Here is a 26,768-nt window from a genome sequence, read left to right as displayed (position 1 = left end):
GATTTCTGGAACATCTGCCTTCCACTCCTTCCCTGAGTCTCCCCCTATAGTAACATGATATGATGAGGAATATAGACTGAGTGGCCAGATTACTATGATCTCTGAACACATAATAATCTGGCCACTCAGTGTATAGCCTATATAATAAAAGGCTAATATGCAAATTGTCCCCTTGACCAGGAGTTCAACCAGCAGGCAGGCCAGCCAACCGCCCATGTCCCCTCCCCCTGGCCTGGTGTATGAATTCATGCACCGGGCCTCTAATATATATACACTGAGTGGCCAGATTATTATGTGTTCAGAGATCATAATAATCTGGAAACTCAGTGTTATTTATATTTATTACGTGTATATTTATTATGTGTATATGTTCATCCCCAGTTCCTGGGACAGAACTCCTAAAATCCTTGTCATTTCCTGAGTGATGGGGTGAGAGCAGCATCTATCACAAGCCCCTTTTAACTGGACCTGAGTTTTTGCTAATGAGGTGACCCTGGGTGGGTCCCTAGATAGCTTCCTGCAGGGAGCTGGTTGCCCTATGGCACCAGCCATGTGATTGATTTGAGGGCTGGAACTTTCAGACCTCCCCATTTAGTTCACCGTAAGCACACAGGTAATGCAGCCATTGCCGCTGCCGCCGCCACCACCACCACCACCACCACCACCACCACCATCAACCACAATTTCAGCCCTGCTTTTGACAAGGAAAGCTTATGTAAGCTGTCCCAGGTCACCAACTAATACGTAACAAAGCAGACGTCTTTGTCATACCAAGGCCCGTGTTTCTTCTCTCACACCTGGCTCTGTAGCTTGGGCAAGAAACAAACTTTTCCAAGCCTTGGTTGTGTCACGTACAAAATGGGAATAATATTGCTTTTCCCTCTTACTTCATGGGGCCGTGGTCTGGGTGAGATGCAGGCATTGAGGCTGGGGCACTCTGAGTGACTCACCCATCGGATGCCCACTGTCACCCCTCAGGATTACAGATAAATTCTTTGCGGGCAAGCATTGTGCTGAGCGCAGCCATGTGGTCACAGCGTAAATACCCAACAAACATGTGGGCTTAGCCCCAGAGGCTGTGGTGGGCAGGACCTGGCAGCACTGATGTGAGGTTTCCTGCCAGCCCCAGAGCGCAGCCAGTAGGCACCCTGTTGGGGGTGGAGTCAGGAAGAAGGGGGAGGCCCGGGGCTTCATCACCTGCCCACTTCCTCTGCTACCCAGCCACATCAAAGAGGAGTAAACTGTTTCATTCATCTCCATGGCAACTCGCTCCCTAAGGCTCCCTGGGTGGAGGGCCCAGCTCTTCAGGTCCCTGGTCATCTACTTCCTGTGACCTTGCCAGGACCTCTCTCTTAAGCCAACACACCCCACACCCTCCTGCCCAAGCAATGTGAAATCAATGTAGGTCAGCGTTTAGCCTCGCAAACTGCTCTGAGCGGGAGATAGCCTCCTTCCATTTTATGGATGAGGAAACTGAGGCTCCCAGAAGTAAAATGTCTTTCCAACGGCCTCAGAGCTCCAGGATTTGAAACCACGGAGGTCTAATACCTAGTACTGCTCACCGCCAAGTGATTCAGCCTCAGCCTCTCCTCCCGGGCCTCATTCCCGGCCTCCATTCCAGCCCCACCATCGTTCCTCCCACTGCCTCTCTCAGCTGGGCTCACAAGGGGTGGGGCCCTCAGCCACAGGCCTCCACAAAGCCACCCTGAAGCATTTTCTAACAAGCCCACTTAAGGCTCCTGCAGATGTGGGTCATTTTGTTAACTTACTATTTGCTGTTGATGAGGGCTCAGGTTCTGTGAAATTAGAGGTTAACGTGTGGATGCGAGATGAGTGTTTTGTTCCGGACAAAAGATACCCTCGTAGGTTACAGTTTTATTCTCCTAGATGATATTAACTAATTTGGTATCTAATTTTGCAACCTTATTCTACCTTGCATGAGAAACTTCTATCAGTTTCTCGCACCCTCCTCTAAACCAGCTCTGTCATGTCGCTGGTTCCCTCGGTGACGGGTGGAACACATCTGGGACACGGGCTCGCTATGCATTTGTCTGAGAGCTTGGTTTTTGTCTGAAGACGCCTCTCTGACATGAGAAAGAGATGGTTTCCTGTTTCAGTTCTGCTTTCCCTGGAAGAGAAGTTCCTAGCACGGGCAGCCTGGCCTGAGTCCCTCTCCACACATCTGCCTTCTCCTGGGTCAGCGGGTATCTGAGGCCTCGCGTGGTTCCCTGGGCATTGCCCCTCAGCAGGGGGGGGGGGGGCAAGAGTGCCAAGGATCCAGCTCCAGTTGCTGCTCTGCCTGGCTCTTGTCCCCCAGGCTCAGAACCCCATGTCCCAGCATCTGGGCCTCGCCACAGCCCGCCCCTCTGCTCCCCATCTGCTCGCTGGGCTGCCCAGAACAGAGTTCCTGCTCAGCTGCCCACAAAAACACTTCCAGGCATAGCGTGCCTTCAGCCGAGGAGGGCCAGCTGGCTCCACTTGAAATTGGGAAGCGGTCGCCCCACATTGCAGGTGACAGCCCTCCCCAGCCCAACATCTCCCTTAGCCATTTCAAAGAAAGAAAGAGTTGTTTACATCTTTGGTATAGATAGAAGGTCCTGCCAAGGCATTTGCAGTTAAATCTTTTCCGTCTAAACCAGGCGTCCTCAAACTACAGCCCGCGGGCCACATGCGGGTGTTTTTGCCGTTTTGTTTTTTTTTTTACTTCAAAATAAGATATGTGCAGTGTGCATAGGAATTTGTTCATAGTTTTTTTAAAACTATAGTCCGGCCCTCCAACGCTCTGAGGGACAGTGAACTGGCCCCCTGTTTAAAAAGTTTGAGGACTCCTGGTCTAAATCATAAGCAGGAATAAAACTTTGCATTCTTGTTAAAGGAATTCTGGTCACCATCGAGAAGCCCAGAAGTGATCTAGATCTACTTACTTTGGGGACAGTGGGAAGGACGGGAATGAAAGAGATTAGCCTTAAACTGGTCTGTTCACTTAGGGTGCCTTGGAAAGTGAGGTTGGCAATTTCTCGATTCATCATGTGCCCAAGCACCTTTCCTAGTTCAACACCTTCTCCTCAGGGCCTTCCTGGTTTCTTAATTCTTCCACCAAGTCTCTCCCATGAAGTGAGGTCCGTGCAATAGGTAGACTTGGGTGATGGCCCACCTCAGCCTGTGCCTGCTCTGCTCTGTAACCACACACAGCTGATTGGCTGGGGGCAGACAGATCAGATAGATGATTGGTTGGGGAAGGAAGTCATGAATCCCTCAAAGAAATCTACAGACAGAGCTTCAGGCCTGAGCTCCCTATGTGAATTGTTGGGGAATAAGATTTGGTACTTCTGTTCTATGTGTATAATGTGTACAATGAGAATGAAACACTGTCAGTACTAAATAGGGCTTGGTGTGTATAGATTTAAAAGAAAAAATGGGATTACAACATATGTAGTATTTGAGGGCCTGCTTTTTTAAAAACTCAAGTTACTCAACATCTTCTGATCTCAGTAATTACATTTCTATATTATTTTTAACGATGGACTAGCATTCCACCAAACGACTTTGCTACAATATACTCAGCCATGTCCAATATTTAGGTTTTTTGGAATTGGTTGATTACTAGAAAGAACTCATCAGTGAACATCCTTGTAGGAAAATCTTTGCATAGCCATAATTGTTCAAATTGCTAGGAATGGAATTGCTGGGTGAAAGGATATTCTTTTTAATGTTTTAGAGAACACAGCCCCCCAGTACTGACTTTTTTTTTTTTTTTATCTTTGCCAATTTGTTAGGGGAAAATGGTGTCTCACTGTTAAGTTTTGCATTTTCTTTATTACTAATGAGGGTGAATGTCTTGGAAGTTTCTCAGCTGTTGTTAGTTCTTTTTTTGATGTGCTTAAAGCATGCTTTATTCACATTTTCATTGGTGTGTTGACCTATTTTTTTTAATAATTTTATTTTTTTATTTATTTTTAAATATATTTTATTGATTTTTCACAGAGAGGAAGAGAGAGGGATAGAGAGTTAGAAACATCAATGATAGAGAAACATCGATCAGCTGCCTCCTACACAACCCCCACTGGGGATGTGCCCGCAACCAAGGTACATGCCCTGACCGGAATCGAACCTGGGACCTTTCAGTCCGCAGGCCGACGCTCTATCCACTGAGCCAAACCGGTTTCGGCATGTGTTGACCTATTTTTAATTGACTCAAAAGAACTCTTCATGGGTTTGAATACTATTTTTATTGAAAATCTTTTTCTTAGTTTGTCATTTACCTTTCACTTATAGTGGGTTTTGCCAAATAAAGAGCTTTAAATTTTATGCTCTCAAATCTGTTGGCCTTTTATAATTTTTGTCTTGCAGGACAATCCTTTTCTATTCTAAGCTCAGGTAACCTATTTTTCTTCTATTACTTTCATGGTCTTGTTTTCTACACTTAAGCTTTTAATCCACCTGTAAGCTATTTTTATAAAACTCAATTTTGTTTTTTGGAGATAAAATTCTAACTCATTTTTTATGGTCTCTCCATTATCCTGATATTATTTATTAAATGACCAATTTTTTCTCAGGACCCATTTGAGGATGCCACTTTGTTATATAACATTTTTTTTACTATTTCATTTGTTCCTAGCTATTCTATTTTGTTCCATTATTCATGTATTCTTTTCCCAATAGTGTATGATTTTCATAACTACATATAGCCTTACTCTTCTTTAAGAATACATAAATATATATAAAATGCATGGGTAAATGCTATTGTAGGGCACTGATAGGCTTTCTCTATTTTGTTAAATTGTAAAAGATGTTGGTTTTTTGATCATGGTAACACCGGATATTATTACAATATTGACTCAATCTAGCAACGTGTTTTAAATTATTTATCCTTTGGTTAAATTTATTTCTTCTATGTAGATTAGTTGCATTTATTTTATTTATTTTATATTTGTAGTCGCTATTGCAAATTGTTGTGGTTTTTTTTTTTTTTCATGTCTTCTAACTGGTTAATGCCATTATATGGCAAAGCTCTTAGCTCCCTGTTTACCAGTCTGACAGTCCTTCAGGTGATCCTCTTAGTCTTAATAAATAAGCAATTGTTTGATTTCTACCTATTAAAATGTTATCTTCTCTGGAAAAGGAACTATTCTTTATTTTTTTGCATAGGCAAAATAGTTGTAAGCATGAAGAGAAAGATTATTGACTAAAAGGAAATGCCTCTAGTATTGCATGTGAACTGTTACCTTATTAAGAACACGTCTGTATATTAAAAGTTTTAATATATTAGAGGGGTTTTAAATATTAGGAATGGATATTAAATTTTATCAAATGTTTTAGAGGGGCCTATTCAATTGTTTACTGACTTTATTCCTTTGAGCGACTGATGGGATGAATTAACTCTAATATCAGACTACCTATCAGGACATCATACTTGATCATGTTTTCTCTTGCTCGACAGTAGTTTTCTTCTACCTTATTTGCATGTGTATTATAGCACCTGCAATTTCTCAAGAATTCCTACTTTGCAGACTCTACATATGAAAACTTAGACAGTACCAGGCCTTTGTCCACACTTGTCATGGCGCCCATTAACCTGTTCATTCCCAACACCAGCCACCTTCCGTGGCCAGACTGAACCTATCCACACATACATTCCTCCACGTGCTCCTGAGGCAAAGAGAACAAGCGAGGGCCGCATGTCAACATGGGCTTTGCTGTCGGACCTGGGCAGCCTCAGAGACCACGTGCATAACCAGAGCAGAGGCACAGGCCACATGGTGTGGTCTCCTTGCCCTGACCTCCTGCACAGCCTCCCCTAAGAATTCCTCTGTTTTTTCCCTTTCTATCCTTTCCCGAGGACATTTTCTGATTTTCAAAGAGAGGGGAAGGGACAGAGACAGAGAAAGAGAAACATCAATCAGTTGCCTCCCATAGACTGGGTCAGGATCAGGCATCAAACCCATAACCTAGGTATGTGCCCTGACTGGGAATCGAACCCACAACCTTTCAGTGTACTGGACGAAACTCCTACCAATTGAGCAATACGGGGCAGGAGAAGAATTCCTCCTTGAGTTACTGCCTACGCTCACTGCTTTCAGCCATCGGATGCTGGTGCGCATATGGTACACACAGCACCATAAAGAGGAGACTTCAGGGTTTTGAATCAGGGCCATGGGCAGAGAAGAGCTGAAGGTTGAGAGGCGAGGAGGACCATAGCCAAAGGGCAGTTCCAGAAGAACCTCCTGCCTGCAAGATCCCTGCTCCCCGCGCAGGCCGACTCAGCACTGACCTGGGGCCTTGAGCTCAGCATCGATGAAGGCGAGCAGCTCCTGGCTGATGCTGCAGTACGGAACAGGCCAGGTCAGGAATCGGTGGTAGGTGCCGGCTGCCTTCAGAAGAAGGTCTGAGTCTGGCGGGAAGTGCGGTGTCTGCAATGCAGAGGGAGTGGCAAGCAGAGAAGTCTGAGTGGGAGAAAGTGCACTGATATTCCAGAGCAGAGCCTGCTACTGTTCTGGAATGTTCCACAAAGGGCACACATTTCCTGGCAGCCGCATGTCCAAGAGCAAGGTCAGGAAGAACTGGAAGTAACCCACAGGCAGTGAGCTACAGATAGGCAAGATGGAGCCAGGGATGTCTCTACCGAAAGGGCCTTGGTTTTATTAAACGTAACACTGCTCACCCAGGTCAGGAGAGCAGCGCTCTGAAAAGCTGGAGTCAACCTAAACGGGGCCGCTGCTGCCTCTCATTTTGCGGGGATGGTCTTCAATGTCTGAACCACATTTATCCTTACTAGAGGGAAGCGCTTCTTCTGTGACGTGGACTGACTCAATGTACATGGACTCACCTGATGCCCCTGGTCTGGCGAATAGGGGGTGACTACACTGGGCAACACTGACCGCGGGGGTACAAATGAGGTGGGCATAGAATCTCTCTAACGGGTCTCTTTCCTGGCTTGTGAGAGGCTGTGACTGTCTCCTCCGTGGGCGCCAGATGTGCCAGGCACAACGGCATCCACATGAGTTACTGGAGACTCTCAAGACGGCTAAGCTGAAGCCATCAGAAGGTTGACATGCATCTCGTGTGTCATTGATGGACAGTTTCTCTCTCAGTGTTTATCCTCCGAGTTTGTGAGGGCTACGCCTGCCCTGTGCAGGCTGTTCTCTCTCCTCCCCCAGCTCCCGCCTGGCCCCCCCCTGGAACTTACACAGAGGACAGTGGAGTAGAAGAGCAGGGCCAGGGGCGTGAAGAGGTCATAGGAACCATTCTCTTGGACCTGTGGAGAGGAGAGGAGAGGAGGGCGAGGCTCATTCACGGGTGCAGACAGAGCAGTGCGTCCTTGTTTTATTGTTGTTGCTTTTTAAATACATTTTTATTGATTTCAGGGTGGAAGGGAGAGGGAGAAAGAGATAGAAACATCAATGATGGGAGAGAATCACTGATTGGCTGTCTCCTGCACACTACCCCTGGGGATCAAGCCCACAACCTGGACTTGGACCCCAGGGGTGGTGTGCAGGAGACAGCCAATCAATGATTCTCTCCCATCAATCAAGCCCTGACTGTGACCTCCTGGTTCACAGATCAATGTTCACCCACTGAGCCATGCTGTGAGCCATGCTGGCTGGGCTAGTCCTTCCTTCCTTCCTTCCTTCTTCCTTTCCCTTCCCTTCCCTTCCCTTCCCTTCCCTTCCCTTCCCTTCCCTTCCCTTCCCTTCCCTTCCCTTCCCTTCCCTTCCCTTCCTTCTTCCTTTCCCTTCCCTTCCCTTCCCTTCCCTTCCCTTCCCTTCCCTTCCCTTCCCTTCCCTTCCCTTCCCTTCCCTTCCCTTCCCTTCCCTTCCCTTCCCTTCCCTTCCCTTCCCTTCCCTTCCCTTCCCTTTCCTTCCCTTTCTTTCTTTCTTTCTTTCTTTCTTTCTTTCTTTCTTTCTTTCTTTCTTTCTTTCTTTCTTTTCTTTCTTTCTTTCTTTCTTTCTTTCTTTCTTTCTTTCTTTCTTTCTTTCTTTCTTTCTTTCTTTCTTTCTTTTTAGTGAAAAGCAATGTAACCACCAGACAAAATTTGGAAAATAGAAATGAGAAAAAACTCCACTCACAATGGCCCCTTCCAAACTCAACCACTGCTAATGTTTCAACGTACTTCTCCTTACATTGTTTCTCTGTGTATTTCCCTCTGCAAAGTCATCAGAGTGTGTATATTTTTACTCTTGATGTCTTTGACATGTAATATTATAGATGAATTCCTGTTTTGTACATGATCTCTAAGCCCACCTTTTGTTCCCCTTCTGGTTATACATTTACCTGTTACCTGTATTGTAACATTTTTGGGGTTTTTTCCAGTTTGTTGTTTGCTTTTAAATGTATGCATTTTTTGTGTACATAAATTATGTGTTAATTTTTTCCTTTATGGAATTTTGCTTTGTCGTGCACTGATCATGTAATTACTCATATATTTTCTTTGAAACTTTATTTTCTTAAATTTAAGTCTTTAATACATATAAAATTCCATTTGTTGTATGGTATGAATTAGGATTCTCACTCTGTGTTTTTCCAAATGTGTAATCAATTTCCCCTAAACCATTTAATAAATATTACTGTTGTAATTTTATTACATATTAAATTGTGTTAATATCCTTAGATAACATCCATTATTTTTATTAGCTGTATAATATTCCTTCTGGTAGATAACTATAATGTATTAGTTTCATTTTAGACCTTTGAGGTTATTTCTTGCTATTTAATTGCTTTTGCAATGAAAACCTTTGAGCAAATTTCTTTTTCGATAGTTTGAATGATTTATCTAGAATACAGTTCAAGAAGTGGAATCAATCAAGGTTGTAAACATATTATGATCTTTTAAACATATTGCCCCGTTGCTTTCCAAAAGAATTTTGCCATTTATAAGATCTTATATGTTTGAACGTGCCAGTTTCACTACAACCTTCTCTGCATTGCTTATTATAATTTCTTGCTAATTTGCTAGGCAAAGGCTGTCTCATTATGGTTTCAATTTGCATTTGTTTTATGATCACGGGGGCAACATTTTTCCTGTATATGTTTAAAGTTCTAGTTATTCTTTTGTGCACTGTCTTTTTTCTAGTGCTCACCCACCACTGCACATACACACCTGAGCACGGGATTTAGAATTTAGATTTAGAATTCTTCCGCCTTTCAGCCCCACCTAGAACTCATGGGCTGAAGCCTCAGAGGCAGCCCCACATCTCCCCTGTGCCTGGTGACCCCCGCAGGCTCAACTGTAAGGTTCTCCTTTCCTTTTTCCTGAATAGGCCGTGTGCCTGCTCCCCGTCACTGCACAGTAGTTGATCCTTTACACTTGGGTTGTGCAGTAAGCACTCCAGGGGAGGGTTAGCTCTCCTAAGTTGCTTTGCGTATAAATGCACTAGGTAAATGGTGGTGCTAGAGCTGGGACCTTGGGAGTCTTAATAAACCAATACTTTCTTCTTATAGGTAAAGGGCTAGCTAGTAGAGAAAGGCAAATGTTTCCCAACTCAGTCATGTATTAAAAAAGAAAACTTTAGCTCGGCTGGTGTGGCTCAGTGGTTGAGTGTCAACCTATGAACCAGAAGGTCACAGTTCGATTCCCAGTCAGGGCATATGCCCAGGTTGCAGGCTTGATCCCCAGGAAGCGGTGTGCAGGAGGCAGCCCATCAATGATTCTCATCATTGATGTTTCTATATCTTTCCCTTTCCCTTCCTCTCTGAAATCAATAAAAAAAAATTTAAACACACACACAAATAACAGCAATTAAAAAAACAACTTTAAAGAGAATTCTTTAGAAAAGAGCCAGAATCCCCCTTAGGGACTCAGCTGTCCTGGAACCCCAGCCCAGCTCAGCTCTAACTGCACTCCTCCTCTTAGACATAGAGGCTCCTTATTGACCTGTTAGAGGAGGTCTCAGTTTACCTCTCCAATCAGCCTGTGTTTTCATGGATCTTTCTGAGGAAAGGAATTCAGCAAGGCTTCCTCCCCCTTTCTAGTCAACACCTGGACATACACGCAAGCAGCTTAAAGGACCCTGGTCACGTACCACGTGTTCTCATTGCGAGGCCCACACCTCTTCCCAGAAACCTTCGATCCACGGCTGACACAGAGCTCGCAGGTTCCCAGAGCCTTTGCCAAGCCCCTCGGCGGCCCAGGCACCCCAGAACTGACATTCTGTAGGGCCTCTTTCTTGACCGCGCGGCCGATCCCAGCTCTCCGTCACCCCTGGCCAGCCTCACCTCTCGTGTCTTCTGCAGGATCTGCTCCAGGAGGATGAGGAAGTGACCTGGGTCCCTGCTGACCAGCTCCTGCAGGCTCCAGCAGTTCAGACACAGCCCAGCTGGGAAGGGAACAGCCAGTGGTCAGATTGGGGGTGGAGAGAAGTGGGGACCCCTGGGGCTGCACGGGAGCATTCCTTTATGAAGTAAGAGGCTCCGAAAACTATACCAACTCTCCACCCTATCGTGCCCATTAAGACACAATGACAAGTTTCTTATTCTTGGAAACTCAAGAGACACAGAGAGGGGCTGTGGTCCCGCTCAAAGGCCAATGAGCGGCCACGATTCTGGGCCCCTGTACCTCCAGAGGGCACCGGGTCTCCCACCACCACCTGCCCTGCTTCCTCCAGGAGGAGCGGGAGCCCCCCGAGATGCCGGGAAGGAGGGCAGAGGCGGTGACTGCTGCAAGAATAGGGAGAGGAGCCACGGTGACCCCCCCCCCCGCACCCCAACACAAGGCTGAGTCCCTGACAGCCAGGGGACTTCCCGGGACTGCCTGGACCGGAGCCCAGGAGGGGGAAGCCACATTCATTTCTATTTTGAAAGTTAGAATGAACACTTTGTCATTCTAACTTCCCCACACTTTCTTATTGTGTCAATAAGAATTCTAATTTCTATTTCCCTGCAGTCAGCAAGGGTAAACCCCTAAAAATTAAAGGGGTAGTCATGGAGGCGCTTGTGCGTGTGCGTGTGTGTGCGTGTGCGTGTGTGTGTGTGTGTGTGTGTGTGTGTGTGTGTGTGTGTGTGCGCAGTGAGAGCAGTAGGGGCAGAAGTGGCTACACCAGGAGTTTCATGGAGCTCCAGCCCCCCTCATGGTGGCGGTTCCTCCCAAAGTCCTGGAGGCCCGAATAGCGTGCTTCCTGTGGTCATGGGATTTTGTAAATTTGTGAAAGTCAGATATTTTTGTGTGATTTTACTTAACGATGGCCCTCTCAATTCTGAGAGCTTACGCTCCATCGAAACCTGGGAAGGAGGCAAGAAGGAAAACACGACCACCTACTGACCAACTGCCATGTGTCAGGCCTTGCACACACTTCTCCATTGAGCCTCCCCACTCCCTTCAGGAAGGTGGTTCCTGTTGTCATTATTCTCATTTTACAGACAAGGCAGCTGAGGTCCTCAGAGGTTAAGTGACACACAAGTTCATAGAGCCAGTGAGAGAGAGTTTAATCCAGATCGGTTTAATTCCAAAGGCCAAGGAAAGCCTCCCGAGGAGGTGACGTCTGAGCGGAGACCTGGATGAGAAAGAGCCAGTGGGCACAGTTCTGAAGGAAGAATCCCAGGCAGCAAGTGCAAAGGTCCTGAGGTAGGAACGAACGAACCAAGCTGTGTTCAAGGACCAGTGGGGATCTCTCTCATGGGGCAGTTAGGGGGGCAAGTGAGATATGGAATAGAAAAAAAAATCTTTACAAGCATAAGAATGATTACAATTAGCCACCAGCCTTCAGAGAAAGAACTGCCCCAGCCTGCAGACCCCTCCGTTTCTCGGTCCTGGGGAACATGGAGCATGGAGGCCTCCTACTCCCTGTAAACAGGATTCCGCGGAGAGCTGCCCATGAGGTCCCAGCTGCTCTTTCGGAACCAGCCGAGATGGTATTTCCAAGCAGGTTAAATAACGACTAAGCTTCTAGTGTATGCTGAGGAAGCAAGAGGCAGCCCTGAGCAGGATGAGGGAGACAGCGTGGGCGACAGGAGGAACTGCTGCATACCGAGGGCCTACCTCCACCGGGGGCTGCGCCAAGCACCTGCCCAGGTGAGGTCCAGGGGTTTGCAAAGTTACATAGGGTTGGAGCCAGAATCGGCCCGGTCCAGGGCTCACGGTGGCCCCCGAGGCTCCCTTGGGCCTTCAGAGCACCCCGAGCTCTCTCAGACCTACCTGACCAGGAGGTGGAGCGGCGGCGGTTGAGGCTGAGTCCGTGCAGGCAGCGCTCCAGGGCGTGCTGGATGCGGTCCTCTGTGCACGTCGTAGCCCCTGGCTGCATCCTGAGTCATCGCCTGCGTGGAAACGGACACTGTCAGCCCGGGGACCCCCAGCTGTGAGGAGCGCACAGCCAGCAGGGCACATGGCACCGACAACCGCCCCCCCTCCCCCAGCGCTGCCAGCCTTGCTATGGCCTGGGTGCTGTGGGCACAGCAGGAGGGGGCTCAGCTGCCTCCAGGGCTGGAATGGCTCCCGGGGGCGCTGCTCTGAGTGCTCCTGCGGCCAGTGGTGCGATGCTACAGGAAGCGAGGGGTCAGGGACAGGAGTGGAGGGGTGTCTGCCCCAAGGCGGTAGTATTTCCAAGTGCCTGGGGAATGCCCCGGGAGTGGCCAGACCCCAGTAGGCTGGGCCGGAGGACCTCCAGGAACGAGCAGAATGGCTTGGGGGTTTTTCTGAGTTTCCAGGCCTGCATCCCCCAGCCCCAGGGACGAGCACGGAGATCCCTCTCAGGGCACCGGGGGCTCCAACGCCGAGGCCTGGTAGGGGCTGCCCCACGTGACCCCCCACCCTCTCTGCTAGGGTGCCCAGGCCCCAGGCACCGTTCCTCGCCTGCCCTCACCTCTACTTTGGCCATGTTTCTTTGCTCTCTCTGGAGCATTGCAGTGCTACCAGTTACCCAAAGACTCCACTTGGGCCCCCCTCCCTTGTCCTGCTGAGAGGCGGGGGTGCTCAGCTCAGGCTGGAGGGCCACGAGGAAGGGATCTAAGAGGGGGTCTCTGCACCCGATGGGGAACTGTGGGAAGGGCCGAATTCTAAGAGCCTCCACACGGGCCAGCCCGCCTCTCAGTGATGTGTGAGGCCCCAGGTCCCTTGGAGCCACAACAGGAAGGTGAGCCAGTGAAGAAGCCTGGCCTCTGGGTCATCAGACTTGGACTCAGATCTGGACTCTGCTACCTGCTAGCCATGCAGTTCTGGACACACCTTTTCACTTTTCCAAACCTCAGTTTACTTATCTGTAAAATGGGATAATGAGAGCGCTGACCCCACAGGGCTCTTGGGAAGAGCAAATGTCACAGTGGTGGATGTGCTGGGCAAGCTTTCAGGACACGAAAGCCATGGTGCCCCAGTCGTGCCACCACTGCGTTCACCCGCCAGCAGACGCCACTGCCCACCACGCCGGCCAGGCCAGGGAGGGAAGCCGAGGAGGCCACGGTCCAGCTCTATGGAACTGGGGACCGACCAGGAAACCACAAGCAGAAGCACCCAGAGCTGAGCCATGCAAACAGCATGCAAAGAGCTACGGAATCCGAGGCTGGCTCAGCTGCATGCCCGGCAGTCAGCGCACGGGGCCCCGGGAGGCACATCCTCCTGCTCCCCCGGCCGGGGAGGAACCAAGCGTCCAGGGAAACGCAGCCCTCGTGAGCTGTCCAGCATCATGTCACTTCAGTGATGTCCTGGGACGGTGCGGCAGTCTGCATGCATGTATTCTTTCACGTAATTAATGACCACCTATGTGTGGCAGGCGGTACGGACACAGCACTGCGTGACACAGGCCATCTCCTTGGTAGGAGACAGACATTAACAAACAACTTAACAGCCCTGGACAGTTTGGCTCAGTGGATAAACCCACGGACTGAAGGGTCCCGGGTTCGATTCTGGTCAAGGGCACATGCCCCGGTTGTGGGCTCAATCCTCAGTAGTGGGCGTGCAGGAGGCAGCCGATCAATGATTCTCTCTCATCATTGATGTTTCTGTCTCTCCCTCTCCTTTCCTCTCTGAAATCAATAAAAACATATTTTAAAAAAAGAAAGATGAATGAGGAAATCAGGAGAAACGTCTGGGGGGAGCGGGGAGGCAGATGTTCCAGAAAGAGGAGCCACATGTGCAAAGGTCTGGGCCCGCCACGGACTGAGAGCCCAGAGCACAGACCAGCCTTCCGGGTCCCACACCTCCCCGCTGCCGAGGTGGCGGGCAGAGCTCCACAAACCGCTCACCGGTTTCCCAGGACACGGACCTCGGGGGCTTCCGTGAGTGGCACCTCCAGGCCTGAAGATGCCCTTGGCCCTCCCGGGGCAACGTTCACAGTCCCCTTCGGGCCTTCGTCTGCGGAGCCCTCACGCCAGTCCAGGCAGGGAGTCCTCAGCCCTGCACCAGGAGGCAGCTTGCAGGCTGCTGGGCCCCTCCTTCACCTGGATAGGCAAACCTCCATGTGCCGGTGTGTGTGCATTGGGGGGTATGGGTGGGGGTAGGGGGTGGGGACACCAGGAACAAAAGCTGGACCGGAGCAGTTTTATTGACACTTCACTCTGGAGGGCCCCTGGCAAGTGAGGGGTGCTTCGCAGCAGAGGCCTGAAGGTTAGACCACCTTTGGGGGAAGTGGGAGGGGGAAACCTGCGGCACAGAGAAGCTAAACAACTGGTCTAAGGTCACACAGCGAGGAGGTGGCAAAGCCAGGATGCGAGCCCAGGGAGTGGCTCTGACCCTAGCACATGCCGCGCCTCAGCACCATCACAGTTACGAGAAGAAAAACAAAACCAATTCACACTCCCACCCTACAGTGAAGCCTCAGTCAGCTCTAACGTGGTCTGCTTTTGGTGGCCCAGGCGCCCAGTTGCTGGGAACCCTGAGGCCACCATGTCTGTCTGCACGGCTGCCGCCTCCAAAGAGAGGACCGGGCTCACGGGAGCAGCATTCTTGGCTGAACTGGGCGATGACCACGGCGGCCCTCCAGTCTGGAGCACGGGCTCTACCGTGGGAACCGGGGTGAGACCCCTCCGCCCAGCCCCGCTGCAATGGGCCCAGCCCCGCTGCAATGGGCCCAGCCCGCTGCAATGGGCCCAGCCCCGCTGCAATGGGCCCAGCCCGCTGCAATGGGCCCAGCCCCGCTGCAATGGGCCCAGCCCGCTGCAATGGGCCCAGCCTGCTGCAATGGGCCCAGCCCCACTGCAATGGGTAAGTCCCTTGTGTCGTGAGGCAGGAATGAGTCACCAGCTCTACTGTGCCCCATTGTAACTGATGCAAACACAAGATGCAAATGAACAGCCTCAGCCGACGCCCCTCTGCCGCAGCCCATCCTCGGGGGTCAGAACACACCGCTCTTCACGAGGCTGCAGGCTGCTCCCCGCACACCCCCAGTGCCTGCAGGCCCGTGTCTTTCCTTCTCCAGGCCCTGGGACTCTGCTATCTCCTGGCCTTGGGGTCCCTGGCTGCTCACTGGAGGCAATCAGGGCTTCTGCACAGATGGGCACTGGGCAAAGTTCCCAGTGTGCCAGCGTCCCTGGCACCGAGGCCATCTAGAGCTTGTCCCCAGGCTCCTCTTAGAGGCAGGGCCTGCCTGCCCACGTCGCTGGGGGCCCAGCTGGGATCCTCGGCCGAGCTGCCGTGGGGGCTCACCCGGCGCACTGCCTGGTCCTCTGGCACGCTCATTTCCGTTTGATGAGTCAGTCATCAGCCGTTTCTTATGACTCGTCAGCAGAACCCAGCGGCTTTGGGGTGGAGATGAAGGGGAAGAAGGTGGCATCCAGGGATGATGCCTTTTTTCAGAGGCTTGGCGAGCAAGGCTTGGCTTCCTGGCACCCTGCTCCCAGCCCCCCTCTCCACCCGGCTGAGGGAGCTGTTGTGAAATTCAGTGGCTGCCGGGAATGGGAATGCCCCCACATCCGCGGTGGGGGAGTGTGGAAACAGTCAACAATGGGGTTTGCCCTCACCTCCAGTTCCTCTTCTGAGCCAGTGAGGATGAGTCTTTACTGGGGACCCTGAACAGGACAGCGCCCTGTTGACATGAGCCCTTGAGGCAGAACAGGGGTTGTCTTCCCTACTGTGCAGGACTGGTCAGAGGGCCGGGGTCTGCCTGGGCCCATCTTCCTAGGCAGCCCCCCAGGGGGCAGGGAAGAGGGCATCTTTTCTTGGGGGATAGAGTGTCAGCCTGCAGAAGGGCCCCAGGTTTGATTCCGGTCAAGGGCACATGCCGAGGTTGTGGGCTCGGTCCCCAGAAAGGTGCGTGCAGGAGGCAGCCAATCAATGATTCTTATCATTGATGTTGCTATCTCTCTCTCTCTCCCTTCCTCTCCGTAATCAATAAAAATATATATTTTAAAAGTAATAATAAATGGAGGAGAAGAAACAGGTCTCATTTACAAAAGAATTCCAATTAATAAATGAGAGGGGATGAGAGAAATACAAAATCACCATTAGGCCAACACCACAGTAGTAATTTTACAGGCACGAGCCACCAATGGATGCTAAAATCAATGGGTTATCCTGGCCGGTGTGGCTCAGTTGGCTGAGTGTCATCCCGTGCACCCAGAGGTCACCAGTTCGATTCCTGCTCAGGTTGAGGGTTCGGTCCCCAGTCAGGGTGCATATGGAAGGCAACCAATTGATGTTTCTCTCTCACATATATGTTTCTCTCTCCCCTTCCTCTCTCTAACATCAATAGAAACCTATTTTTAAAACTAAAAAATAATAAAATCAATGGGTGAAAATTTGAGAGGAAACAGAATATTTGCTTAATCTCAGAGTATTTCCCCTACGAAATTGAGCAATTATAAAGGGGAAAGTACTAACTGTAGAGTGGAGAAACCCAGCACCACCTAAACCTCACAATCCAAGTTAATATTACCAATAAGAAGGCATACCAATATCATGTATTCCCTGATATGATGCACTGAGAGGCTCATAACATCACTTCCCTGGGATATATCCCAAAAATGCATAACTGCAATCTAATGAGAAAAGATCATTCCCAACCTAAATGGGAAGAAATGCTATTTGACTGACCAGTACTCACCAAAGTGTCAAGGTCATAGAAGCTAAGGAAAGACTGAGGAACTGTCACAGATTGGAGGAGACTAAGGAGACACAGAAAACTAAATGTAATGTGGGATCCTGGGCTGGGTTCTGCAACTGAAAGGGGACATTAGGGGGGAAACGGCTAAAACCCAAATAAAGTCTGTAGTATTATACAGTTGTACCAGTTGTTCATGGTTGTGATAACTGCACCACATTACGTGAGCTGTAAACGTTAGGGGAAGCTGGGTGGGGGGCATGCATGTCCCTAAGACCCTTTACATAGTTACCTAACCTCACATATCCTTTCTGTATCTTTCTGGGTGGTGATCCAATGCCTTGCTGCCCTTCATGAACTTGTTTGAAGTTGTTATTTCATAAATACTCATTAATTCCTAGTTACAGGCGGGTAGACCAGTGCAGGGCTGGCTGCCTGAAAATCCTCTCCATCGATGTTTCTAAACTGGGGTTGAGACACTTTGGGGTTCTTGAAGGGGTTCTGAGGGCTCTTCGTGAGAATGGTTAGGTTGTGTTTTCACTTGGAAGGCAGTCCATGAAAAGTTCGTAGTTAACATATTCTGGAACATCTTGATGACACCTATGACCAAATATTACCATAAGGGGTTGCTGCCCAGTTTGCATTTGTGTCTATTATTGACGTGGTGCCACCTGAGAGGACAGAACATGCCAGATGTGTTTTGGGGGTCTGCGAGAGCTCCAGGTTGATCAGAATGAATTACTAGATGGAAAATGTTTGGAATAGTGCCTGGCGCAAAATAAGCATTCAACAATGCTGTCTACTAACTACCAGGGCACTTTCCTAACACATACAGTTCTGCTGCCCAACTCTAGCTGCCTTTGAGATTGGGCCAAGAAATAAAACACTCCCTGGATATTCTGATGCATAGTCAGGCTGGAAGGTAATGTTTTCTATTTCACAAATTCTACACATATACATCCTCGTAGACTGTGAGGTCAGGAGGGCACCATAGCCACCATCCCGTGCACCTCTCCCATTCCACAGATAAGAAGTGGAGACTCTGCAGTGAAGGACTTGCTCAGATTAGAAAGTGGTAAATCCACACCAGAAACTGAGCCTAGAGCCCAGGAGAGCCGTGGCACCTCCTGCTCACCTGGGATCGGCCTTGGCTGCCCCACAGTGAGTGGCCTCAGTGCCTCTCCTCTAAGTTATGTTAGGAATCCTTTTGCAAATGTCTTCTGGAGTTAGGTGTTCCACTTCCTCACGTGTCAATTTTGTGAATTTAGGTTTTTGAAAATATCATTCATTTTAATCAAGACTTTCAAGTTTATTAGCAAAGATCTGAATCTAGAATTCCTAAATAATTTTAAAAATTATATCTGAATCAGTGATTTTAGCCACTCTTTTAATCTTAATGTTGTAATATTATATACATTTTTTGAATCCTCACCCGAAGATATGTTTTTATTGATTTTAGAGAGAGAGGAAGTGGGAGAGAGAGAGGGAAACATTGATGTGAGAAACATCCTTTGGTTGCCTCCTGCAGGCATCCTGACCGGGAACCAAACCTGCAATCTTTTGGTGTACGGGATGATGCTCCAACCGACTGAGCCACCTGGCCAGGACTTAATGTTATAATATTATGTTTTCTTTTAATACAGGTCTGATTTCTAGTAAATATTTTAATACTACCTCACAATTCTTTAAGTAATTATTTTTGACATTGATAGTAAATGTAGTAACTATGATAACAGCAATGTTTTTTTTGGACAGTGGCTTTAAGTTTGATTTATTTTATTGCTCACTGTTTTGTTTGCCTGTTTGGTGCCATGCCACCCCTATTTACAAGTGCTTTATTGTGATTCATTTCTTGCTCAGCTGGGGCATTTCGAGTAACCTCAAGAGTGCGTGGGCAAGGTACTTTCTAAGACTATATGTCATGTGACCACTGAGGCTCACTGGAAATTATAGCTTTGCCAAACATAAAATTGGCATAATTCACTTTTTCACCCTCAACATGTTCATAGAAACCCAAAATAATTCCTCAAAAAACTGGCTATAACAAAAAATATAACTAGGTAAGGTGATTGGGCACAAATTAAAATAAAAATGTATATTATTCAATTTTACAAATAACAAAACAGAAGTTATGTTAGAAGAAGACCCCATATATAATAGCAACAAAAAGAACAAAAGAAGAGAAAATAAACTTCACAAATATGCAACACCTGAATGAAATACAACTTTTGAGGGACATAAAAGCAGGCAAATAACTGGAAATGTATACCTGTTGTTAGACAGGAAGATTCAATATCATAAAGAATTAATTCAGAATGGATCAGAGACCAAGTGTAAAGAGATTAAACTATAAAATCCTTTGAAAAAACAAAACTAGGTGAAAAGCTTCATCACATTAGACCTGGCAATTGTTTCTTGGACATGACACTAAAAGCATAAGCAACAGAAGACAAACTAGATAAACGGAGCGACATCAACATTTAAAACTCTGCACATAAAAAAAACAACAACAACACATAAAAACAAGAGAGTGAAAAGGAAACCTACAGAATAGGGGACATATCTGCAAATCATACATCTGATAACAAGTGAGTCCCAGAGTATACAAAGATCCTCTATAAACTCAACAGCAATGAAACAAACACCCCAATTTAAAAACGGACAAAGGACTTGAATAGACATTCCTGCAAAGAAGACATTCAAATGACCAATAAGCACAGGAAAATATGCTCCATATCACTAATCATTAGGGAACTGCAAATCAAAACCACAACGAGCTCATGCCTGCCAGAATGGCTACCATCAATAAACCAACAAACAACTAGTGCGAGCGAGGATGTGGAGAAAAGGGAGCCCTAGCACACGGTTGGTGAAAATGCAGCCACTGTGGAAAACAATATGGAGTCTCCTCAATGGGCCTGCCTTCTGACCAGTGGTCCCATCTCTGGGAATATATCCTAAGACACCCGAAGCACCAGAAAGAATATATGCACCTCTATGTTCACAGTAGCGTTGTTTACAATAGCTAAGATCTGGAAACAGCCCAAGTGCCCATCAGTAGATGAATGGTTAAACAGCTGTGGTACATTTACACAATGGCTGTAAGAAAGAAGCATCTCTTATCCTTTGTGACAGCATGAACAGACCTGGAGAACATTATGCTAAGTGAAATAAGCCAGTCAGATAGGATCTCATTTATATGTGGAATCTAATGAACAAAATAAATTGGTGAACAAAATAGAACGAGAGGCATGGATACATGGAACAGACAGATAGAGGTCAGAGGGAAAGGAGGTGGGGAAACTGAATAAAAGGTGAAGAGAGTGGCCAAAGAACATACAGACACATCCCACGGACACAGACAACAGAGTGGTGAGGGCCAGGGGAGGGGGGCAGGAGCTGGGTGGAGGTGGGCAAAGGGGGAGGAAATGGGGGACATTTGTAATAGTGTCAACAATAAAAAAAATAAGAAATAGTTTTAAAAAGAGAAAGAGTAAAAAAGAAAACTCACAATGAGATATAACCTCACACCCCGTGAGAGGGAAGTGGGGTGTTATTGTTGAAAGGGTGCCAGTTTCAGTTTTACAAGATGGAAATACACCAGGATGGCTATTATCAAAACCAAAATAAAACAAAAATAAGTGTTAGCAAGGATATAAGGATGTTGGAACCTTTAGGTGCTGTTGATTGGAATGTGAAATGGTGCGGCCACTATGGAAAACTATGCTGGTTCCTCAAAAAATTAAAAATAGAATGACTACCTTCCAATAATTCCACTTCTGAGTATATATCCCAAAGAACTGAAGCAGGTGCTTGAACAGCCATTGCACACGCGTGCTCATAGTGGCATTATTCACACTAGCCAAAAGGTGGAAGCAGCCCAAGTGTCCATGGACAGATGAATGGCTAAACAAAACGGGGTGTATACAGACAGTAGAACGTTATTTGGCCTTAAAAAGGAAGGACATTATGACACATGCTACAACATGGATGAACTTTAAGGACACTATGCTAAGTGAAATAAGCCAATCACAAGAAGGTAAATATGATTCCACTTATATGGGGTACATATAGCCCCTTAGAGTCCTAGAGAGTTCTAGACTGGGCTAAATGGGACAGAAAATAGAGTGGTGGCTGCCAGGGGCTGGGGGAGAGGGGAGTGGGGTGTTATCGGTGAATGGGTACCAGTTTCCGCTTTACAAGATGAAAAGAGCTCTAGAGATCAGTTGCACAATGTGAAAGTCCTTAACACCACTGAACTGTACACTTAAAAATGGTTAAGATGATCAATTTCATGTCAAGTGTATTTTACTATAATATTTAAAAAGAGCTAAAAGAAGAATTGACATATTTATGATATTACATAAGAATGTCAATTGTCTATAAGTTTCAGCCTAGAAAACAGGAAGAAAAGGAGGGAGGGAGGAAAGGGCTGCTCTATGTCAGGTGCTATACTGGGTACTTTCACTTGATTATCTAGTTCAATGATCATAATTACTCTACAACATAATCACGGTTTTTCACAATCCGCGGTACAGGGAGAGTCGGGTATTCATTTGCCCAAGTTCCTGTGGTGGCATTCCTGTGGCTGAGCTGGCGGCACACGCAGAGCTGGCCTGACTCCCACAGCCCGCGCTCTTCCCTGCGTCAGGTTCATAGGAAACCCTCCCTACGGTTTCCTAGACGGAGGCTGAGAGCGCGGCTTCGCCTGTTATCATTTGAGGCTTCCAGGGAAGATGCCTTGCACAAGAAAGTGCCTGAATTCTCATTATCAGTGATTCATTCCCCATGGGTTCGGGTAACTCACTTCCTCCGTCCTACCTTATTTTTCAAGATGTAAGATTCCTGGAGGGACAGTTAGCTAACAAACGCGCCTATTACGGCAGCGACAGTGGACAGTGGGCAGAGGAAAGACACCAGGGCCAGGCGAGGAGGGAAATACGAAAAGGTGGGTGGAGATGGCATTGGGGGGCGCAGGGAGCAGGATGACGTAGAAGTGTGCACAAAGTGGGAACCGCGAAGGGAGCTTAGACAAGCCTTTACCTACTTCCCAACTTTGCTCACGCTCTCCTTTACCAAGGAAAGGGCCCAGGAAAGCTCAGGAAGACAACGCTGTGGTTAAGACCAAGAGCAATGAGAAGAGGGATGGCGGAGGGAAGGAGAAAGATGCTAACATGTACACAGCACTGACTCTACACCAGATTCTGGGCTTAGGGCTTGAAGCACATGATCTCATTGATTCTGAACAACCCCCCCAAAACTCTGAACATCCGAGGATGAGGACATGCAGCTCCTGGTGGCTAAATGACTTTCCCAAGGTCACACAACGAGCAGCAGCCTAAGCAGAATTTGAACCCAGGTCTCTCTGACTCCCTTCTACCCAGGCACTCATCTGGAAGGATACTGAGAAGAAAACAGGATGCATGAAGTTGCCTTCGCATATAATAATTATAATCATAGCAGCTAATGCTACCTGAGAGCTTACTATGTGCTGGGCACCATTCTAGGTGTTTTCTATGAATTAGCTCATTGAATCTATAGAAGCAGATACTCCCTTATTCCCATCTTAAAAATGAGGAGACAGGCATAGAGTGTTCTTGGCGGGTAAGGGATGTATGTCCTTTCTTGGCATGTCTTAGGCAAGTTAGCTTCTCTAGGCACATTAAAGGGACCCATAAGGGAGCTAGAGATGGGCAAACTGAAAAGAGACTGAGATTAAGGTATAAACTCCAGGAAGCAATGAAATTCTATGGGCCTCTAGGGTCTAGGCTAAACCATGGGCACTAGGCCCTGGAGACTATTTAACCTGCCACCTTTCAAAAGCAGGTTATCTTGTTTGCCGGCAAATGCTCACGGAATAACAAGGCCAAAAATATGAATGGAGATGTAAAAGCTCCAGAAAGCCAATTACACATGTGTTGGCAGCTTTCTGGTTTTCCTGGATGTGGAAAAAGATTGTGGTTGTGACAAATTGCATTCATTATAGGCTGCTCGCTTTCTGCAGAATCATCTTCAGTTTGGAAGACAGGCATGAATACTTCATAGTTTTGGGCAAAGAAGATTCTAGCACTGTGACTTCCAGATGCTTTACCAGTGGGAAAAAATGGGGCACAGACTGGTCCAACCCATCATCTCTTCCCTCCACCATCATCTCTTCCCTCCACCATCATCTCTTGCCTCCACCATCATCTCTTGCCTCCACCATCATCTCTTCCCTCCACCATCATCTCTTCCCTCCACCATCATCTCTTCCCTCCACCGTCATCTCTTGCCTCCACCATCATCTCTTCCCTCCACCATCATCTCTTCCATCCACCGTCATCTCTTCCCTCCACCATCATCTCTTCCCTCCACCATCATCTCTTCCCTCTACCATCATCTCTTCCCTCCACCATCTTCCCTTCCCTCCCAGAGTGAAAAACATTTAGTACCCCATTGTCTCTCTGTTAATCGGCAACAGGTAATTGCTCCCAGACACTGGCATGTCCACCTTCTTTAGTCTCCTTCTCTCTTTAAGCTCCTGCCCACTTATATACATCTCTCCCCTCTCTATGTCATTCACGAATACGGTTTATTAGTGCAAGAAAAACTTCTCTAACAAGAAAAGAAACTATCAATGTTTGTGGACAGAACTGAAATCAGACACTCCTCCTGATACTTGGCCAGATGTGATTTATACAACTTTTCATGAAACAGACACTGATTTCAAGAGTCCCATTTAGCACACTTAGTCCCATTTAGAACTCTCTAGGAGCCTATGGGGCTATTTGCTGTGGCAGGACAGCAGGCAGCGAAGCAGCCTCTCCCAACGTCTTACCAAAAACACCCACAAAGAGGAGAACAAAGGAAGGCATACTGAACACCAGTGCTGACAGGCCAGGGTCAAGGACTGACATTGTGTCTGAACCAGATGGAAATGGATTAAGAAAATCTAGCCTTCAGCTCAGGCCAAAATCTCTCTAGAAGGTGGCCAGAGGACTGGCATCATGGCTGATCAAAGTTTGGCACTCAAGTGGGTGGGCAGCCTTTTCAGATATGTGGTCCCCGTCTGTCTTTTCCCTCAATGAAGATTGGTGGGTCACATTCGTGGAGAGGGGGGAAATTTGGGAAGAGGACAATTTGAGAGGGGAAAATAAGAGTCCTGACTTGGCCATGTTACATCTCATTTTGACCCCAATGGAGAGTTCTGGGCGGCAGCTCTAAATTTGGGAGCTACTCTGAGTATAGTGATCACTGAGACTATGCACTGTGTGAAGGGAGAGTGAGGCACTAGGGCTCAGCGCCGAGGCATCCAGTGTTCAGCGGTGGTACATGAAGAATCAGAAAAAGGACACTCAGAAGGTACAGCTCATAAAGTAAGAGGAGAGCATGATGTCACAGAAACTCAAAGCAAGAGTGTTGTGAGGAGGGAGTGGGGACCGCTGCTGCAAGGTCCACAACATGAGGGCAGAGGAGTGGCCACTGGACTTGGTGACATGGAGGCTTTGGTGACCTTGGGAGAATAAGTGACCTTGGGAGAGGGCGATAAGACCCAACAGAATAGGCAGAGGAGACAAAGGGAGGTGGGAGAGAGGAAGACCAGGTAGGGACCTTGGCTCCAAGAAGTAACATGGTGGAAAAATCCCTGGGTTTTCTTTCTGCCTTGTAAGTCCAAACTTGGAGCTAAAGAGCCACCAAGCTGGAAATACCAATGGGTGCAGACGGCGGGGGGTGGGGGAAGCCCCCAAAGAAAAGCCTGCTCTCTCTAGCCAAAGGACCAGGAAAGGGGTAGCTTAGCAAGACAGAAAATTAATTTAAGACAATAATCTCTCTATTCCAGGCAAAAACTGCAGAAAAAACAATGGTACCAACTCCACTAGCAAAGGCCTAGATGGGGAGCCTAGACTTCATCTGGCCAGGCTATATTTAATGAGGTTAGGGAAGCCCTCAGCATGGGGGTATCTGAGAAAGCCAAGTAGGGGACCAAGCTTTTCATACGCACTGGCAGTAATGAGCCCCCTTCCACCCTCTGTGATCAGTGGAGACCTCTGCGGAGCCTGGACATTCAGCCCCACTGGACAATAAAGAGCACCCCCCACACACACTTGGGGGGGCGGGTGTTAAAGGAAGCCTAGCCAGGGAGTCAGGCCTTTCACTCCTGCCCAATGGTAATGAGGTCATCTCCTCAACCCCAAGGTGTCAGTGGACAGTAAACGCTCCTGTCCAGCCCAGCCAGGGAGGCATCTGTGGAGGCCTAATGGGAAGCCAGAATTCACAGTCCACCCAGCAGTGATTAGGAGCACCTCCTGGATTTCAATGGAGGCTGAGAATGGGATGTGCACATGCGTCTTTACCTGACAGTAATGAGGTGGTGTTCCCCACCCTCATAACCCCTTTCAGGGGCATGCTAGAGAAAGCCAGCTAAAATAAGAGGTTTAAATAGATCCAGAGTCTCACAACTCTCATAATACCCAAAATGCCCAGGTTTCAATAGGAAATAACTTGCCATATCAAGACCAAGGGAGATCTCAAACTGAATGAAAAAAAGCAATCCATAGACGCCAACACCAAAATGACAGCTATTAAAATTACCTGACAAAGAGTTTCAAGCAGCCACCATTGAAAATGCTTCGATGAACAATCATAAACAAATAAAAACTAGAAAAATCTCAGCAAAAAAGTAGAAGAGATAAATAAGTACCAAATGGAAATTTTAAAATTGAAAAATATAATATATGAAATAAAAGCTCAGTGGATGGGCTCAACAGCAGAATGGAGGGGACAGAGAGAATAATCAATGAACTTGAATATAAAACAATAACTTTATCCAGTCTGAACGACACAGAGAAAATAAGCTGAAGAAGAATTAAAAGAGCCTCAGGGATCTGCGAGACTATAACAAAAGGTCTAAAATTCATGTCATCTGAGTCCCAGTGGGAAAGGGCAGAGCTGAAAAAGTACTCAAAGAAATCATGACTGAAAACTTGGCACATCTGGAAAAATAGATAAAACTACTGATTCAAGAAGCTGTGTGAATCCTAAATAGGATAAAGCCAAGAAATACACACCAAGACACAACATAGTCAAACTTCTGAAAACTACAGACCAGAAACAATAACAAAAACAGAGGGGAAAAACAGAAAACAAATAATAAAATAGCAGATTAAAGTTCCAACATATCAATAATTACATTGCATTTAATTGGGCTAAGTTTACCAATTAAAAACAGAGATTAGTAGTGGACTACAAAACATGACCCAACTATTTGCTGTCTACAATAGACTCACTTCCAATTATAATGATATAGGCAAGTTGAAAGTACCAAATGTACAGAGATATATCATGTAATGTTAATCAAAAGAAAGCAGAAGTAGATATATTAATATCAGATAAAGCCGACCTCAAAACAAAGAAAATTACCAGGGACGAAATTCCACTATACTAGTATAATGACAAAAAGGTCAATCCACCAAGAAGATACAGTAATCCTTAATGAGACTTCACCAAACAAGAGAGTTGCAAAATGCATGAAGTAAAAGCTGATAAAACTGAAAAGATTAATAGACAGATCCATAATTATACTTGGATCAACAGCCCTCTCTCAACAACTGATAGGAAATGAGCAAGGACACAAAAGAACTCTAATACCATTGGCCAACAGGACCTAATCAATCTTTCTAGAACACTTCACCCAATAACAGCAGAATATATGTTCTCTTCAAGTACCCAAGGAACATATACCAAGATAGAGCATATCCTGGGCCATAAAACCAACCTCAACATGTTGAAAAGAATTGAAATCATAAAGTGTGATCTACAACCACAATGGAA

At 47.2% G+C, this 26,768-nt stretch overlaps 1 protein-coding gene across 1 annotated transcript in view; it reads right to left on the bottom strand.

Moving 5' to 3' along the window:
- PIK3R5 (phosphoinositide-3-kinase regulatory subunit 5) overlaps positions 1-26,768 on the bottom strand; it is a 70,184-nt gene that overhangs the window by 15,075 nt on the left and 28,341 nt on the right. The window contains exons 2-5 of the mRNA XM_008153462.3: positions 12,128-12,246; positions 10,213-10,313; positions 7,187-7,255; positions 6,272-6,410 (exon numbers count right to left, since the gene is read on the bottom strand). Of these exons, the coding sequence (XP_008151684.2) occupies positions 6,272-6,410; positions 7,187-7,255; positions 10,213-10,313; positions 12,128-12,233 (415 nt within the window). The 5' untranslated portion in view covers positions 12,234-12,246. The remainder of the gene's footprint in view (positions 1-6,271; positions 6,411-7,186; positions 7,256-10,212; positions 10,314-12,127; positions 12,247-26,768) is intronic.

Source organism: Eptesicus fuscus, chromosome 20 (assembly GCF_027574615.1).
Source record: "Eptesicus fuscus isolate TK198812 chromosome 20, DD_ASM_mEF_20220401, whole genome shotgun sequence".
NCBI lineage: Eukaryota > Metazoa > Chordata > Mammalia > Chiroptera > Vespertilionidae > Eptesicus > Eptesicus fuscus.
Note: the sequence above shows the minus strand (reverse complement) of the source record. Positions and strands in the feature narration are given on the sequence as shown.